This window comes from Lepidochelys kempii, chromosome 1 (assembly GCF_965140285.1).
Source record: "Lepidochelys kempii isolate rLepKem1 chromosome 1, rLepKem1.hap1, whole genome shotgun sequence".
NCBI lineage: Eukaryota > Metazoa > Chordata > Testudines > Cheloniidae > Lepidochelys > Lepidochelys kempii.
Window position 1 is genome coordinate 34,453,092 of NC_136380.1, and position 18,112 is coordinate 34,471,203.

At 40.1% G+C, this 18,112-nt stretch overlaps 1 protein-coding gene across 5 annotated transcripts in view; it reads left to right on the forward strand.

Annotated features, from left to right (window-relative positions):
* The window catches only part of DYNC2H1 (dynein cytoplasmic 2 heavy chain 1), a 403,248-nt gene that overhangs the window by 196,743 nt on the left and 188,393 nt on the right, over positions 1–18,112 (forward strand). For all 5 annotated transcript variants that reach the window (XM_073338435.2, XM_073338425.2, XM_073338398.2 and 2 more), the window contains 3 exons: positions 4,776–4,865; positions 11,833–11,898; positions 16,530–16,580. In XM_073338435.2, the coding sequence (XP_073194536.1) occupies positions 4,776–4,865; positions 11,833–11,898; positions 16,530–16,580 (207 nt within the window). The remainder of the gene's footprint in view (positions 1–4,775; positions 4,866–11,832; positions 11,899–16,529; positions 16,581–18,112) is intronic.

An 18,112-nucleotide genomic window follows, 5' to 3' on the forward strand; every position in this document is an offset into this window, starting at 1 on the left:
TTCACCCCTGTTGACAGGATCTTTCTAGGGCTCCAAGTATGGTTCCTTGATGGTTCTCAGGAATAGAGATATCCTGTTTGTCAGAGGTACAACACCTTGTATTAAATAGCAGAAAAGAATCTACAAGAAATACTTACCTCCAGAAATTAAAACAATGTTATCTTCGATGTAAATATCATCAGATTTTGCCAACTCGCTCTCTTCTTCCTAAGGTATTGGATTACCAGTTAGAAAACATCCAGTCTTTCTATGAATTCCATTAATGTTCACTTAATAGCAATAACAGCTTTTCACACACCCCTAGAGGGCTTTTCACTCTTCGGTCACCCAACTATAGCAAGATTCCTAAGAGGTTTTTTAAATACCTCCCCACAAGTCAGAGATCTTACTCCAAGCTGGGATCTGACCCTAGTCCTTAATTGCATTGTGAAACATCCTTTTGAGCCATTAGCTATGTATTTTCTATTAGATTTATCATTTGAAGACAGCCTTCCTGGTAGCTATCACTTCTCCCTGAAGGGTTGGAGAATTGGGGGCTTTAATGGCAGTACCAACATTTACGTTACTCACCAGACAAAGTGTCACTGTGGACTCATCCAAGATTTTTACTTAAGGTGTCCTTAGAATTTCATATTAATCAAACCATTCATCTCCTGTGTTTTTCTCCAAACTGCATCAGATTAGTCAAGAAGCCATATTCCATACCCTAGATATCAGGAGGGCATTAGCCATCTATGTAGATAAGACCAAACCATTTAGAAGATCTCATAGATTAGTTGCATCCATTGCTGACAGAAACAAGGGTTCAGTAATTTCAAAGCAGAGGTTATCAAAGTGGATCTCTGGTTGTATTAAGATCTGTTACAACAGAACTCATGTTTAGCCTCCTTTGAGAGTGATAGCACATTCCAGAGGAGCACTGTCTACATCTGTGGCCATATTAAAGGATGTACCAATTGCAGACGTTTGTGGAGTGGCAACTTCTTCTGTTCATACTTTCTCTAATCATTATGCCGTAGTGCCTGGGGAAAGATCAGAAGCTGATGTAGGCAATGCAATTCTTCTGTATTGGACTCTGCTCTGAACCTCCCACCTCTTTAGTGCTTGGGAGTCACCTGAAGGAGAGGTAACTCACCTTTTCCAGTGACGGGAATTTTTTCAGATGGGTGTCTCTGTGGGTACTCTACTACCTATCCTCCTTCCCGTCTGTTTCGGAGCCTCCCTTGTCGGACTTTGCAGTGGAGAAGTAACAGAGGATAGTTCACCCACAGAGCCGCATGTAGCCTAGGCCTGGGCCACAAGGATGTGTGGGGCATATGCACGGGCTGAATGGGTACTGCTACCAGAAATCTCTGATCAAAAGCATAGGTGCCGGTACAAGTGAAGGGGACACATCTTTAAGAACTCTAGTTACTGTACCACCTAAGTAACCTCTTTTTCTGTAGTTTAGGCTCTTTGGCTAAGATTACAGTACATATGAAAAAGCAAGGCTGAATATAGTGAATCTTGAGATTTTATTTATTTAATTGTAGGCTCTTCAGTGATTAGCTAATCTGTGAATAAAGCAAATCCTACCCGTAAGGGACAGAATAAGGAAAGGAACAAAGGCTTGGGATTCTAAATGTTTCAGTAGTTTAGTAAGAGGAAATGGAACCTTTCACTAGTTTGAATACAACCTAATCTAGCATGACGAAAATATAGCTCCTGTCCCCACAAGCCCATTCTCTCCCCCTGTTATTGTAGTGGATAACACAAACACCCTTCCTGTTGCTCATCTTCAGATTCATCTTCAGATCAGCCATCTCATTAACCCCACAAATTAAGGCTGTGACTAAATGTTACCACTTCTTCCTGAACCACATTTCCAAGATATGACCTTTTCTCTCTGCCCTCTCCCCACCCCCAACCCCACTTCCAAAACTCTTGTCCAAACCTTGAATGTCTCACACCTCTATTTCTGTAATCTCTCTGGCTTCAGTGCTTTCAACTTTACCTCCCCCCCACCCGTTCAAGGCCATTCAAAATGCTGCTGCTAAAATCATTTTGCTGGCTCATTACTCTGACTATATAAATCCCTCTCCCTACAATCCTCCACTGGCCCCACCTCTTTCCATAACATCAAACACTAACATCTTCTCTTTATTTTCAAAATCTTTCACAATTTAGCATCATACTATCTATCCACCCTAATATCCTATTGTAAAGTTGATTACCTGCTTCTCTGACAAGTGTCTTCAAGCTTTCTCCTGTGTTGCCCTATAGATGTGGGAAAACTTCCCATTAAGTCAATCTGTAAAGCCACATTATCCTTCTTCAAGTCCTTCCTCATAATGCTTACAGTACACTGCAACCTGATAATGGCTAAGCATGTGCAAATTGTGCTTACTGCTGCAGATTAGCCAAAAACTATACAGATTCTATTATTTTTATTACACCCACCATCTCCTCTACCCTCACCGTGATACCCTGGTTTGTTTCATCCTCCTGCTATGTTTGTCTTTTAGATAGTAAATGCTTTGGGGGCTACGACTGTCATTTTCTATATGTTTTGTATAATGCCTGGTACAGTATGGCCCAACCCGGCTTGAGTGTCTATACGCAACTGCAATTTAAATGTATAATAATATATTATAGAATCATAGAATATCAGGGTTGGAAGGGACCTCAGAAGGTCATCTAGTCCAACCCCCTGCTCAAAGCAGGACCAATCCCCAACTAAATCATCCCAGCCAGGGCTTTGTCAAGCCTGATCTTAAAAATATCTAAGGAAGGAGATTCCACCATCTCCCTAGGTAACGCATTCCAGTGTTTCACCACCCTCCTAGTGAAAAAGTTTTTCCTAATATCCAACCTAAACCTCCCCCACTGCAACTTGAGACCATTACTCCTTGTTCTGTCATCTGCTACCACTGAGAACAGTCTAGATCCATCCTCTTTGGAACCCCCTTTCAGGTCATTAAAAGCAGCTACCAAATCCCCCCTCATTCTTCTCTTCTGCAGACTAAATAATCCCAGTTCCCTCAGCCTCTCCTCATAAGTCATGTGTTCCAGTCCCCTAATCATTTTTGTTGCCCTCCGCTGGACTCTTTCCAATTTTTCCACATCCTTCTTGTAGTGTGGGGCCCAAAACTGGACACCGTACTCCAGATGAGGCCTCACCAATGTCGAATAGAGGGGAATGATCACGTCCCTCTATCTGCTAGCAATGCCCCTACATATACATCCCAAAATGCCAATGGCCTTCTTGGCAACAACGGGACACTGTTGACTCATATCCAGCTTCTTGTCCACTGTAACCACTAGGTCCTTTTCTGCAGAACTGCTGCTGAGCCATTCAGTCCCTCGTCTGTAGCGGTGCATGGGGTTCTTCTGTCCTAAGTGCAGGACTCTGCACTTGTCCTTGTTGAACCTCATTAGATTTCTTTTGGCCCAATGCTCTAATTTGTCTAGGGCCCTCTGTATCCTATCCCTACCCTCCAGCGTATCTACCTCTTCTCCCAGTTTAGTGTCATCTGCAAACTTGCTGAGAGTGCAATCCACACCATCCTCCAGATCATTTATGAAGATATTGAACAAAACCGGCCCTAAGACCGACCCTTGGGGCACTCCACTTGATACCGGCTGCCAACTAGACATGGAGCCATTGATCACTACCCGTTGAGCCCGACAATCTAGCCAACTTTCTATCCACCTTATAGTCCATTCATCCAGCCCATACTTCTTTAACTTACTGTCAAGAATACTATGGTAGACCGTGTCAAAAGCTTTGCTAAAGTCAAGGAACAACACGTCCACCGCTTTTCCCTCATCCACAGAGCCAGTAATCTCGTCATAGAAGGCAATTAGATTAGTCAGGCATGACTTGCCCTTGGTGAATCCATGCTGACTGTTCCTGATCACTTTCCTCTCCTCTAAGTGCTTCAGAATTGATTCCTTGAGGACCTGCTCCATGATTTTTCCAGGGACTGAGGTGAGGCTGACTGGCCTGTAGTTCCCAGGATCCTCCTCCTTCCCTTTTTTAAAGATGGGCACTACATTAGCCTTTTTCCAGTTGTCCGGGACTTCCCCCAATCGCCATGAGTTTTCAAAGATAATGGCCAATGGCTCTGCAATCACATCCGCCAACTCCTGTAGCAAAATTAATTAATTAATAATAATAATTAATAAGTCAGTAGTGAGGCCAAGCTATCAGCGTATCAGCGTAGAGACCAAGGATTTAATGGGTATGGAGAATTAACTATTCTTTCATTCTTAGATGTGGTTTCTTCAAGGCCGGGATAAAACATGGGTGGGGCAGTGTGGAGAAACTTGTGTTATCGCTTCCTGCGATTTGCCTGGTCTGTGGTTTAGAGAAACAGTCTCCTGGGTTGTCAGTTTAGTCTATTTTCCTTGGTGTAGTATCTGAGTAGAGCAGTGGGAAGTGTAATAGTTTATGTGCAAATGGTTGCAGGTTCAGATCCCCTGGAATTTGTCACAGATGTTTTGAATATTCAGCCTGTTTTCCATGACTAAGGCCAGAATGTTCATATATGAATTTAGACCTCTAAATCTATATTGTGGGACATAAATACAGTCACTGGGGGCTGCAAGTGAGCTCAGTAGGACATCTGAGTGCTCAGCAACTCTGAAAATTAGGCCTCTTATTTAGGTGTCTGACTTTAAACACATGGGCTGGATCCTCAGTCTTAAGTGCCCATTGTGCACTCTAGGTATTTGCACATATATACATGTTTTTGTCCAGTTGAACGTTTCATGTTCAAACTACTTTTCTTCAGGATTCAGAAAATACTGAAGAAAGAATTATGTCTCTTATCAGCTCATTAAAACATATGGTGTATGAATATGTCTGTCGCTGCTTGTTTAAGGTAAGATGCATTTTCTTTGCTCTTTTCTGTACTAAATGTGAAACTATATTCTCACAGCAACCATAACTTGGCCTGCTTCACATATGCAGTATTTTGGATCACTGTATATACTATAATGCTAAATTCTGGGTGTGTATGAGTAATGGGTGCATTAGCTTTTGGGAGCTGACTTTGTATCATGTAATTGTTCTTCAGCAGGTAATACACCAAAACAGAGCAGCTTTGTGGCTGCTTTAGGAGAAAAAATGACCTCTGTGCCCCATCAGCAACCTACTACATGTACTGTCGCTCTTTTAACCCTATGCAGAGATCATGGGGTTCTTTCCGTGCTGAGGCTGCACTAGCCTCTGCAGAACTGCAGCAGAGGCTACAAGTTTGTCCCCATCAAACACATAGTTCTTGTTTAGGAAGAAGCAGAAACGGCTTTGGCTCTCTATCCTTGAATCTTTTTTGTTTTATGTGTGTGCACTTTTACAGTGTCCCGCATAATAGGTCCCCTGATCTCTAACTGGAACCTTTTCACTCTTCAGCACTACCACAGTAATACCAGCAATAACTAAATACTTACACAACTAAAAAAACATACACACACACACAAAATTCACTGGCTTGAATTTTATTCTTAATAGTACTTCAGACAGTGTGGCTTAGAATCAGAAAATTTAATATTAATGGCTATAAATATTTAGGGTTTTTTTTAAATCACCCTGATGATTAGATTCTGCAATAAAATGCAGAAATACATTTGGAAATGTAGATGCAACCTAAGGTACTTATACTGCACACAAACAAAGATAAAGTGGTTGAGTTGCTCGAGCATCCTTATACACTTTTTGGTTCATGTGCGGTGTTGTTTTTTCTATTTAGCTTGAATAATATTTTTCCTCTGTTGTTGCAGGTCATTAAAGGAATATTTGCTTAGGCATGCTTTGAGCATGCCTCGCTGTTAATTTTTGCTGTTGTGTCAATTGACAGCAATATGACACCACTGGACTATCTAAGAATAGAGAGAAAGTATGATTTTATATGTTAGTATGCTAGACACAGTGGACTGAAAAGGAAGTGAAGAGACACTGAAAAATCATTGATCTCTTTTGTAACAGTAGACTTTTTAATAACATTGTTTTTTTTAAAATGGACTAACCAATCTGACAATTTGAACATGCTGAAGTGTTTTAACCTAACTGATGGATTAGTGTGTTGATTATTGATTAATCTCTTAAACTACAGTAGTCGATAAGGGTTCAGTCTCCTCAGTGGCTACAGCATCAGGAAGATTATTACCAATATTGTTAGAATGAGAGACTTGAGGATCACACAGGAAACACTTGCAATTTATCACCAGTCCATTGATTAATAAATCCACCAAACAGATGAACAATCCCACAAGCCCTGAAATACAACAGCAGATAGAGCAATAGTACAAAACGTTCAGCCCTCACTCACATCTCCTGCTTGGGAACCCCAGAGTGTAAGTCATTATCTTCCTCGTCATCCTCCTTGTCATCATCAGCAGTGGTTGTCACACTGGTGGTCCCAAGGCATGCAAACTGGAATACACTTTTATAATTTGTTATGCTGATGCCCATTGAGGTTCATACATAGTTATGAAAATTTCAATTCCTTTCCCTTATCTATATTTCCACACCCCACTACATTTCAGGTGCGCCGTTTTTCAAAGGTTAATTTGTTAGTTCATCTTATACTCATTAACATTTATGTCACTCAATCACCATAACAACTTGTGGTAAATACATTACTGACTCTCTATGTCTGCAAAAATCCCAAAAGTATTTTAAATGGAATTAAATGGTATATTACAATATATATTTCCTAAATATCAGCATTAACATATCTACTGTTGTAACAGTTTCATCTTGTGACATAGACTCATTCATTGGTAAATACCCACATATTTTGATTATAAATACCTAATGCTCCAGATCAGGCTTGCAAAACAATCTGTATAAGAAAGCCAATGAGCATATTTTGTTTTTCTATTAATCGCATACAACATTAGTTAACGCAACTAACATAAAGTAAAATTAAATTATCCCGTTTATTAGTATCATAGATGTTGGAGATGAAAATGATGCCTTAGGTCACATACTTCATCTTCTTTCCTATAGTACACTTAGATAGTGTTCCCTGTGGTACATTTTTTAGTATTTGATCCAAACTTCGTTGAAAATTCCCAAGCAATGCATCTTATATCAGTTCTCTTGGGAAACTATTCTAAACAGTAATAGAGCTCATTGTTAGGCAGTTTTTCCTGATATTTAGCCTAATTTTTCAAAGTCTTAATTTTATCTGATTATCTAATTGCTCTTCAGTTCACTACCTTCAATATGTCAATATATTTCTGAGATTTACACAATTGAATGCCATGCTGCAGAACTGTATAAAGACAGGAATATTACCTATCTCCTTAGCAACATATTGCTACATAATTATATTCATATTTTGTTGTTGTGTTATTGAATCACAACTCTTATGTAATTTGCTGTCCAGTATCATTCCCAGGGTTTTCTGTCCATATTTAAGTTCTCTAGCTCCCTTTTGTTATTTTTCTGCACCCTTCTTTTTTCTTCCCAAGAGTAATATACCTGTTGTTGGTGACTGGGTCAAAAGGCTCCACAGATGTTTGCCCTCTGCTCTTGCTGTTTTTCCTGTATGCCACAGTTTACTTTCTTGTTTCTTCAATGTTATCACAGGTATTGTTTCACCTTGGGGTGCTTTTGACTCTTTGTACTGTATATGACTGCTTTCTTGTGTTTGCTTAGTAAGTTCACTTGCTACTCAGAGTCCATGTACTAATTTCCAATCAGAAAAGACATCAGTTTACGTTTGATTTGAATGTAACTCTCCTAGTCTTCATTCCTGAAAAAGTTTCATGGAACTTCCACCTCAGCTGACCTTGATTCTTTTGAAATTAGTTCTATATCCAGTTAAGTTATTTCTTGAATTGGGTTTCATTGTTGGCTATTGTCAGGATCAGCAGTTTAAACTCCTTTTCTTAGAACTTTCTTGGGAAGTCATCAAAACTCTCCTGTTTCTCTTATTTACTTTCACCAAGTCATAGGCCTTTATGTCTGCCCCCACACCCCAACTTCAGCACTAGCTCACTGCCTCAGCTGTTTGCCCAGCCACCAAGCTTTCAAATAAAGAACCAGAGGCACACATAGAAACTAGTAATTATTATTGGTGTTTTTATCCAGTTGAATGTGGAACACTGTTGTTACTTACTTTCTTCTCTATCTCATTTAGCTATAGAATTTTGCAGTTGTTAAGGAGAAGCTCAGCAAGTCATTAATCAAACTTTTTTTTTCTCATGTGCGCTTCTCAACCACTTTCCAGCCTGAAAATGAATCATTATCATTTACTTTTATTGTGAGATCACTGATGTTACCACATCTGACCCTTTGATTTGTCAGGATTTATAGATGAATTTAAAATGCTATAATTTAGCATTAAATGTGAATTTACTGGAAAAACTGGCATTTATATGGTGGCTTGGTGCAGAAATGAACAAGTTCGTAAGTTGATTTCCAGCTGAACTGTGGCATTGCCTGATGTCTTAACATCTAAACTGTTCTATATGTAATGATTTCTAAGTAAAGGATGTTTTCAATAAAAATAAAAGCAGTTGCGTACTGGTAAACTAAATGAGTCAGACATTCCTTGCATTATTTAGTTTTGACTTTTAAAAAATGAACACATACTACATATACATCATTAAAAAGAGGCATACTCAAGTAGTATGGACCTGAGACAGGCTGGAATGCAGGTGTGCATTCTTTGATCTGAACCACAAGAAGCCTGTTCTCATCCCCTCGTAGGAAATGATCCATATGGGCCCCTGATAAACACCAAAAACAGAGAAGGGATTTCTTATAAGAGGAGAGATTACAGAAACTGGACCAGCTAGTGACCCCTTTGGACCTTGTCACCCTAATGAGATTTGTCCCCTCTCTTTTGGGTACAATGGTTCGATGCAATGGCCAGGACCTCTGGGCACAGAGTCACTCCAGACCACTCCAGTGGTTCATGCTCTGAGAGTCAACCTGGAACAAAGATGTGAATTTATCCTTGTGTTGGCAGCAAAGCCAGCACAACCTGAGGAAGGACAGTAACATGAAAGACTTCACACTATAACCGACACAAGCCTTAGATTTCTTACAGGCAGGATTGATGAGGGATTATCCCCTTGTTATTCTTTGTATATATGTTCCTACGGATACTCCACTGGAGGATTTGTGCGTGCCTCTGCACTCTCAAGCGAAGACTGCAAAGTAGTATTTGGGGACCTGTGCCTGTGCAGAATGGTGCCTCGTGCTCTGAAAGAGAGTATATAGGTAGGCTCCACTCTGTTCCTTCTCAGTCACCTGCAGTTTGAGATGGATAGTTCTTCTGCCTGCTGTATTCAGCTTCCTGCATTAACTTGTGAATGACTGTTTTATTTATTTGGCTTAGTTGTTTCTCTTTTTGCATTATTTATTTTCACAATACCTTTATTTCACTTTATTTTTTGTGGGTCAAAGAGAGGGGGCAGCTCCTCCTTTTCTCCAAGTTTTTGTGTTGGAGCATAATTGTTATGCTGAAGACTCCAGGGTTTAAGACCTGTGAGACTTGCTGCAGGTCTTTTTCCCCTGCCAAATGAAAGGTCTGTCTGGGTTTTCAGAGCAGATCCAAGAACAACAGAGAGGCTAGACTTAAGCTCATACTAATAAATATGCCCTAGCTCCTGAGGTGTCCGCTTTCCGCCCTCCCCGTACATCGGCCTTTGTGACACAGACACCCTTGGTCACTGTTTCTGCTTTGTCTGCAACCCCAGACAATTTAAGTTCAAAAAAGAGGAAACATACCTCCCTCAGCATGGAAATGAAGAAGAGAGGCAGATCATCACATAAGACCCACTTTTGGAAGACTTCTCATATCTGTAAGGATACATTCTCCTGCTGAGTCTGGTACCATAGCATCACTACTGAGGAAGCAGCTCTGCTCGGAGGTGCCTACACAAGAGCAACTACCACAGTGGCACTTTCTGATCCATTGTGGCTCCGAGAGACACTGACAGGGCTGCCATTCATGCCCTAGTAGTGGTATCTTGCAGTGCCTCTGCAAGGGGACATGCCCCTTCAATCATCTCAGTACCACAACAACTTCCATCTCATCACCCTAATTCTAACTTCGGGTGAAGGAAATCAGAGTCATCCACCCCTTTCCAGGTTCCTTTCTTCAGAGAATCTCATTATTTCTGATTAACCTGAACCTCCAATTATGGGAGGATCTATCAGCTTCACCTCCACACTACAGCTACAAAAGCAGCATGTTGGGACTGGTTTAAAACTCCAGCCTTCGGTACTGATTAGAACATCAGAGGATGTTCTAATGCAGGGGAAGATTCCTCTGACTCAGAGATTGGTACAGGGATCCATCCTGTTAGCATTCTACCTTATCCCCAGTATCCCCTTTCATAAAGTTGCTTCTGGGGAACCTGCAAGACATCATAGACCCAGAGATTATGATTATCATTGGGGTCCCTTCCCTTGTACACCTCCTCAGTGAGGTTACAGGGACCCATGGGTCCACTTTGGCAACCAACTCCATCGGATGCCTAAGAGAAAGCACTGGTAACCACCAGTACTGTACCAATGACTGGCTCCTACAGACTATCCTAGAATAAAATGAACATTGGCACCACACACCTCAGTACACACACTTCTCAGGTACTGGCACATATGCAAGAGGAACAGGAGTCTCAGAGGAGATGTCACCTCCATCTGGAAAGTCCTGTTCATTTCTAGACAAGGCTGTAATGCCACCACCACCCTTCTAGGTAGATGAAAAGTCCAGCATACTCCCTTCAAGTGCCACTTGAGGAGGTGCAAGAGTCCAAACATTCCCTGGTTGATATCATGAACATCAATCCCCAAGGAAAGGTTGCCCTGCCTGTCAGCGAGGCACTCTTATCTCCTGCACATGCCCTGAGGCAAACACCTGCCACAATTCCACCAATATGTAAGTGTGTAAATAAGAAATACTACATCCCACACAAAGGAATAGGGTAATTCTTCTCCCACCCTAATCCCAACTCTCTTGTGATGGAGGCTATGAATAAGAGGAACCATCAAATTCAATCTAGGCCCTCTTCATCAAATAAGGTATCCAAATGGCTGGACTTGATGGGAAGGAAGTTTACCTGTAACATTCACAGGTGCAAACAGGAGATGAGGGAACAGATTTATTGTGCCTGCTCCCCTCTCTAGTGAAGAAAAACATTCATCCCAAAGTTTACCATACCTGGAAATTTTTGTAGTCTGGTGGAAAGAGTCTTCCAGTTTCCAGGATTTTTTTCAAGATTTTTCAGAATGGGAACCTACAGTTAGGTTTCTAAGTTCATATTTAGAAATGTAAAGAAATACATATATTATTTTCAAAAGTGAGGAGCTTCCAGCATCTCCCCACTGACTACAGTGGGAGTTGTTGGGTGCTCACAATCTTTACGTATCATACTGCCTATTCAGGAATCTAAATATGACCATAACAATCTTTAGACATCTGTTTTTGAAAATCTTGGCTTAGATATCTGCTCCCTTTATCCCATTGAGCTACTGCTGGAAGTTCTACCTCCTGCATCAGCAGAGCACATTATTTCAAAACATTTCTAATTTTTATTGTTTCTAAAATAATTTGTGTTTTTTGGTTAAAACTCCATCCCCTCTCTTCCTGCAAAATTTGTGTGTATTCAGATCTGGAGTTGTAGTTTGAATCTGTCTCCGGTTATCTATCTTGGGGTGATATATAGTGTATCTGAGTGATGTTCCATGTCACCTGCTGTACTGATCAGGACAGGTGCTTAGTGACTGAGGTTCTGTTAGCTAGCTTTACTCAGAGGTAAAATTAGAAAAGCAGGATGGTGATGTCTGAAAAATGTATTTATCCATTTACCTTGGTCTTATTTCAGGCTGATCAACTAATGTTTGCTTTGCATTTTGTAAGAGGAATGCACCCTGAACTTTTCCAAGATAACGTAAGTACTGTAAAAAAACAAACCCAGGTGTTTTACTTGATCTTAAAACAGCCAAATAAATGTAAATTAGGATTCATATGTTTGCGTAGTGGCCTGGTGCAGTAAATATACAGTGGTTATTTTTGTATTTATGTACTTGTATTTCTGTATGATAATTTTAAACAGTTTCTTATTTTGGGTGTTAACTTTAATTATATTAGGTTGGAAATATAGGCCATCATTGGAGAGATCATGGAAAAGTAAATTTTAAAGAGGGGTTTTAAGGAGAAGGCACAGCATGGCTTCCAGGACCAGGATGAACATGTGGGAGTGTAGAGAGAATGGAAGAAAATGCAGTGTGTTTTTTAGAGAAAGCTCTGACAGGAAGGTGATTAGAGTTAGTGTGCAGATCCCAACGAGGAGAGAGGTGGAAAACAACAGAGAAGATGTAGGGTGATGGTGAGGACGAGAAGTTTGAATCTGATGTGGAAATATATGTTGAGAAGGTTAAGAGATTGAAAGAAGTGAGATGGCATCTGCAGCAGGAGGGAAAGATGAGTTTGGTAATGGCATTTTAGATAAACCGTTAGGCCTTGTCTAGCTTGCGGTGGTGTGTAGGGTACGTAGAGTACATGATGCAGTGAAAGGCAGGCTGCATCCACACTGCAGTGTGGCTAGTTACATGTGATAGGAAAAGGCTTTGGCTGTGGAGAGGCAGCAGGGAAAGGCTCCGGAAGCGGGACAATTCACTGCTAAAAAAGGCAGAGTAGATATGGGAGGCATTGTTTGGGCATGTAGAAAGCCATGTAGCGTTTGACTTCAGTACCCAGAAAGATAATGGAGCTAATAACCAAGCAATCAATTTGCAAACACCTAGAATATAATGAGGTGATAAGTAACAGTCAGCATGGTTTGTCAAAAACAAATCATGTCAAACCAACATAATAGCTTTCTTTGACAGGGTAACAAGCCTACTGGATAAGGGGGGAAGCAGTAGATGTGATATATCTTGACTTTAGTAAGTCTTTCAACACTGTCTCGCAGGACCATCTCATAAACAAATTAGGGAGATACAACCTAGATTAAGCTACTGTATGATAGGTGCATAACTGGTTGGAAAACCATTCCCAGAGAGTAGTTATCAGTGGTTCACAGTCAAACTGGAAAGGCATATCGAGTGGGAAACTGCAGAGGTCAGTCTTGGGTCTGGTTCTGTGTAATATCGTCTTCAATGATTTAGATAATATCATAAAGATTACACTTATAAAGTTTGTGGATGATACCAATCGGGGAGGGGTTGCAAGTGTTTTGGAGGATTAAAATAGGATTAAAATTCAAAATGACCTGGACAAACTAGAGAAATGGTCTGAAGTAAATAGGATGAAATTTAATAAGGACAAATACAAAGTACTCCACTTAGGGAGGAACAATCAATTACACACATACAAAATGGAAATGACTGCCTAGGAATGAGTACTGAAGTAAGGGATCTGGGGATCATAGTGGATCACAAGCCAAATATGAGTCAACAGTTAACACTCTTGCAAAAAAAAAAAAAGCTATCATCATACATTAGCAGGAGTGTTGTAAACAAGACACAAGAAGTAATTCTTTCCCTCTACTCTGCCCTGATAAGGCCTCAACTGGAGTATTGTGTCCAGTTTTGGGTGCCACATTTCAGGAAAGATGTGGACAAATGGGAGAAAGTCCCCAGGAGACAGCAACAAAAATGATTAAAGGTCTAGAAACATGACCTATGAGGAAAGATTGAAAAAATTGGGTTTGTTTTATCTGGACAAGAGAAGACTGAGGTGGCGACATGATAACAGTTTTCAAGTACATAAAAGGTTGTTACAAGGAGGAGGGAGAAAAATTGCCCTTAAGCAACGGAGAGTTAGGTTCGACATTCCTAACTGTCAGGGTAGTTAAGCATTGGAATAAATTGCCTAGGGAAGTTGTGGAATCTCTGTCATTGGAGTTTTTAAGAGCAGGTTAGACAAACACCTGTTAGGGATGGTGTAGATCAGTGGTTCTCAACCACAGCCCACTTGTGGCCCAATAAGCACACAGCTTGTGGCCCATATGACATCTTCAGGGCTATAGAGGTAGTATATATACTGTGTAGATGCAGCCCACATAATACATAGAGAGCTGCATATGTGGCCCACAATGGTAAATATGTTGAGAACCACTGGTCTAGTTAATACTTGAGTGCAGGGAAGTGGACTAGAAGATCTCTCGAGGTCCCTTCCAGTCCTACTCTTCTATGATAGTAAACCCTAGGGTTCTGACATGTCTGTTATCTGCTCACCTAAGCAGTGCCTCACTGTCTACACTGCTATTTATACCCATACTAACCGGCATGCAGTGTTTATACTCTACACGCTGCCATAAGTGTAGACCTACCCTTAGGATGCAAGATGCGACTCAGACCAGAAAGAAAGGAGAAGGTGGAAGATTACCAAGGCAAGCACAAGGGTGTTGGAAGTAGTGAGAGTGAGAGATGAATTATAGAGCTGTTATAGAGAAAGAAATGAGGGGAAAAAAAGACAGGAAAGTTGAAAGAAATAGTGGAGACAGTGATTGTACAAAGGTTGCAAGGTTAGGGTATGAAGACTTAAGATACACTCACCAACTTCAAGGCCGTGACTCAAATTTATCCCTTTCTCTCAGTTTTTGAGAATGTTTTGCCTTCTCTGTTTAATCTTTTAGATTATAAATTCTACAGGGCAAGGACTTGCAAATAGTATTTTTCTGACTAAAGTAAAGCCTGGCTACTCAGCCTTCTTAAATGTTTGTGAGTACTAATTTATATCTTGATTACGTATGTTTACTATGCACTTGTATTAGCTGTTAGAATTTCTGCCTGTCTAACATCAGTTCACATACGGTGCACATTCCTGCGTTATCCAGGTACTTCCCAAGAATTAAAACAAGTAACTAGTATCAATATTTCTCTCCTTTCCCTTCAGTTAGAAGTAAGTTACTTGATTAGTTGAGTATTTGTTTGTGAGACAAATGTATTGATGGAAATCAAAGTGGAAGAGATGTTTTGTGTTTAGCTCTGAATGTGGCAAAGTTAAAAGTTACATCTCTTTTGCTAGAGAGTTCTATAGTATAGGTCCTACTACTGTAAAAATTCTGTCTCAAGTGCTCATGAGTCTTCCCTTACTGGTCAACAGTTTTTTGTGGTTCAAGAGGAACACACCTATTATGGGAGTGGGGCACGGTTGTAGAGGAAGAAATGGTCCCTCTTAGTCTTTGTAGCCTGATTCTTGCTGCATCTGGTTTATGTGTATATGTATATGCCTTTTTATATTTGGATGGTTATAAATAATTTGCTTCTAATTAGCTAAGTCACTGGCTGTAAAGAATCTTGGGAGAGATGGAATGGCATCAATATTTAACGCTCTAGCATCCATAGAACGCTCTGCTATGTTGTTGATGCTGTTGACTTTTGATTGTGTAACGTCATAGACAAAAGCCCAGTGGATGTGTGGATTGACCTACCTGAAGTCGGAGAAATGCTATTTTCCTTAAATAAGAAAACCTCTATTATTGTTTTTATATATATTTTAAAATATAATAAATTAACCCCTGGCCATAGAATCATAGATACTAGAGATGTAAAATATTTATACTATTAAGTTATTTGGTCTACCCCTTTCCTCCTCTACCTAAAGGATTGTGCCCAGCAAAAATATTTTTTAAAAAATATCTGGCCTAGGCTACAGTGACCCAAAGTACTCATCTTGGATGACTATACCACAGTCTAATAGATCTTGCCATCAAGAAGTTGTATCTACTTTTTTCCTGTCTTAATTTAGTCAGAGTACTCTGTTATATCACAGTGTATGACAGTAAATAAACCCTCTCTTTCTCTGGTGATTATACCTTTCAAATACTGCAAAATGGTAATAGGAAGCAGATCAGGTCTATCTAGTCTAGTAGTAGCTGCTTCAGAGGAAAATGCAAGAACTCCAGAAGCAGGCAGTTGCGGTAAGATTTTCAAAGGTAATTAGGTAAATGCCTACAGATGTAGATAGGTGCCTAGTGGGATTTACAAAATTCCTTGAACAGGTGAGGTGCATAACTCCCATTGATTTACACACATCTTTAGGTGCCTAAAATACCTTTGAAAATAGGTTCCTGAGTGAAGAAACTACTCACAGGAAAACTTTCAGTTGGCTTATGTACTGAAGCATGATGGTTTATATTCCTTTGATAACTTTTAGGAGGCTTTTTTGTTGTAGATGTTGTTTTTGTTTTTTAGTCCATGCTGTTGTAATTCTTGATGATCATATTATTCACAGAAATCTCTAGTGCCTGTTTGAATCCCACTAAGTTCTTGGCTTTAATGTATATCATGCCCCCTACATCCTATACTTCTATTAGTCAAGTTACGTGTGTTTAACTTCTTTTATCTTTTCTCATAAATCCATCCCTCCAACACCTTATTTGGGATTTACAAAGGGAATTAAGCGCTCACATCAGCAGGAGCTGGGTGACTCCTTAGGCCCCTTTAAAAATTCATTCATAATTGTTAGTACTATTCTCAGATCTCCCTCTACTTTATCTGTAACTATTATGTTGTGTGCTTTAAGATATCCCTATGCCTTGTCTAAGTTGTTTTATTTGATTTTTTTCCATAGGAATGGGATACTTTTACAGGTGTGATCATTGGAGACATGTTAAGAAAATCAGTAAGCTATATTTATTTATTTATTTATTTATTTATTCTGAAATAAGGAATACATTGATAGAATCCTAAAAGATTATGCTCAAATGTATTGTACATTTGTTATTTACTGTATAAATATATATATATATATGTGTGTGTATGTATGTATAGTATGAACAGATGAGCTATTTTATAGCAATAGAAATATTTAAAAATATGTGAACATAAGTAATTTTTTTACTTTTGATAAAGTTGTATCATTTTTTGTTGTGTGACTGCAGTACTGTCCCTAAATGTAAATTTAACTATATTTAAATGCAGTAAATCCACCCTCTCTAAAATAAGTTTCAGAGTAACAGCCGTATTAGTCTGTATTCGCAAAAAGAAAAGGAGTACTTGTGGCACCTTAGAGACTAACCAATTTATTTGAGCATAAGCTTTCGTGAGCTACAGCTCACTTAAATTGGTTAGTCTCTAAGGTGCCACAAGTACTCCTTTTCTTTTCTCTAAAATAGGGAATTCTAGATTCTGACTTCTCCCCAGCACAAAATATTTTGGATGCACCTGTCTTCTTAAAAACACCAGAGGCAATCAGACATGTCCACATTGCTCTGAGACCTTGACAACCCTTTCTCCCAACCTTAGATTTTCTGTCTCTGACTATGTAGGCAGAAAGGAAACTGAACACTCCCACCTTATCCATTACTGCCCTGGGTTTGGAAGCCACATTTTAGAGCAGAATGAGCAGTAGGGGAAGACATTTTTTTGTGCAGAGAAGGGGAATTGTGCTCTTGGTTTCATACCCCTCCCTCCCAGCATGTTGGAGCCAACCAAAAGGAACAGATTAAGGGCTGAGTGGTGCTACATCTCTGAGGAGGATACCCTCTTGGGAGCCACAGAAGGGAAACTCTGCCATTATTGCTCAGTCTTCAAAACAGCCTTCCAAAGGGAGCAGTGGAGAAAAAAAAATTAACTGGCTTCAAGACTTAGCTTGATAAGTTCATGGAGGGGACGGTATGAAGAGACTGCTACAAAGGCATGTAGCCGATCTGCGACTGCTGTCAGCAAATATCTCCAATGGCCCATGATGGGACACTAGATGGGGGCGAGTGTTGAGTTACCACAGATAATTCTTTCCCAGGTGTCTGGCTGCTGGGTCTTGTACCTCCTCAGGGTCTAACTCATTGCCATATTTTGTGTCAGGAAGGAATTTTCCCCAGGTCACATTAATAAGAGACCCTTGGGGGCGGTCAGGGGCGGGGGCGTTCACGTTCCTCTGCAGCATGGGGCATGGGGTAATTTGCAGGTTTAAACTAGTGTATATGGCAGATTCTCTGTAACTTGAAGTCTTTAAATGATATTTTGAGGATTTCAGTAACTCAGCCAGGGATTATAGGTCTATTACAGCAGTGGGTGGGCAAGGTTCTGTAGCCTGCAATGTGCAGGAGGTCAGACTAGATGATCATGATGGTCCTTTCTGTCCTTAAAGTCTATGAGCCTAACCTTGCTCTGTGAGGGGAAGGGATTTGGATGGTAAATGGATTTTGAGGCCTC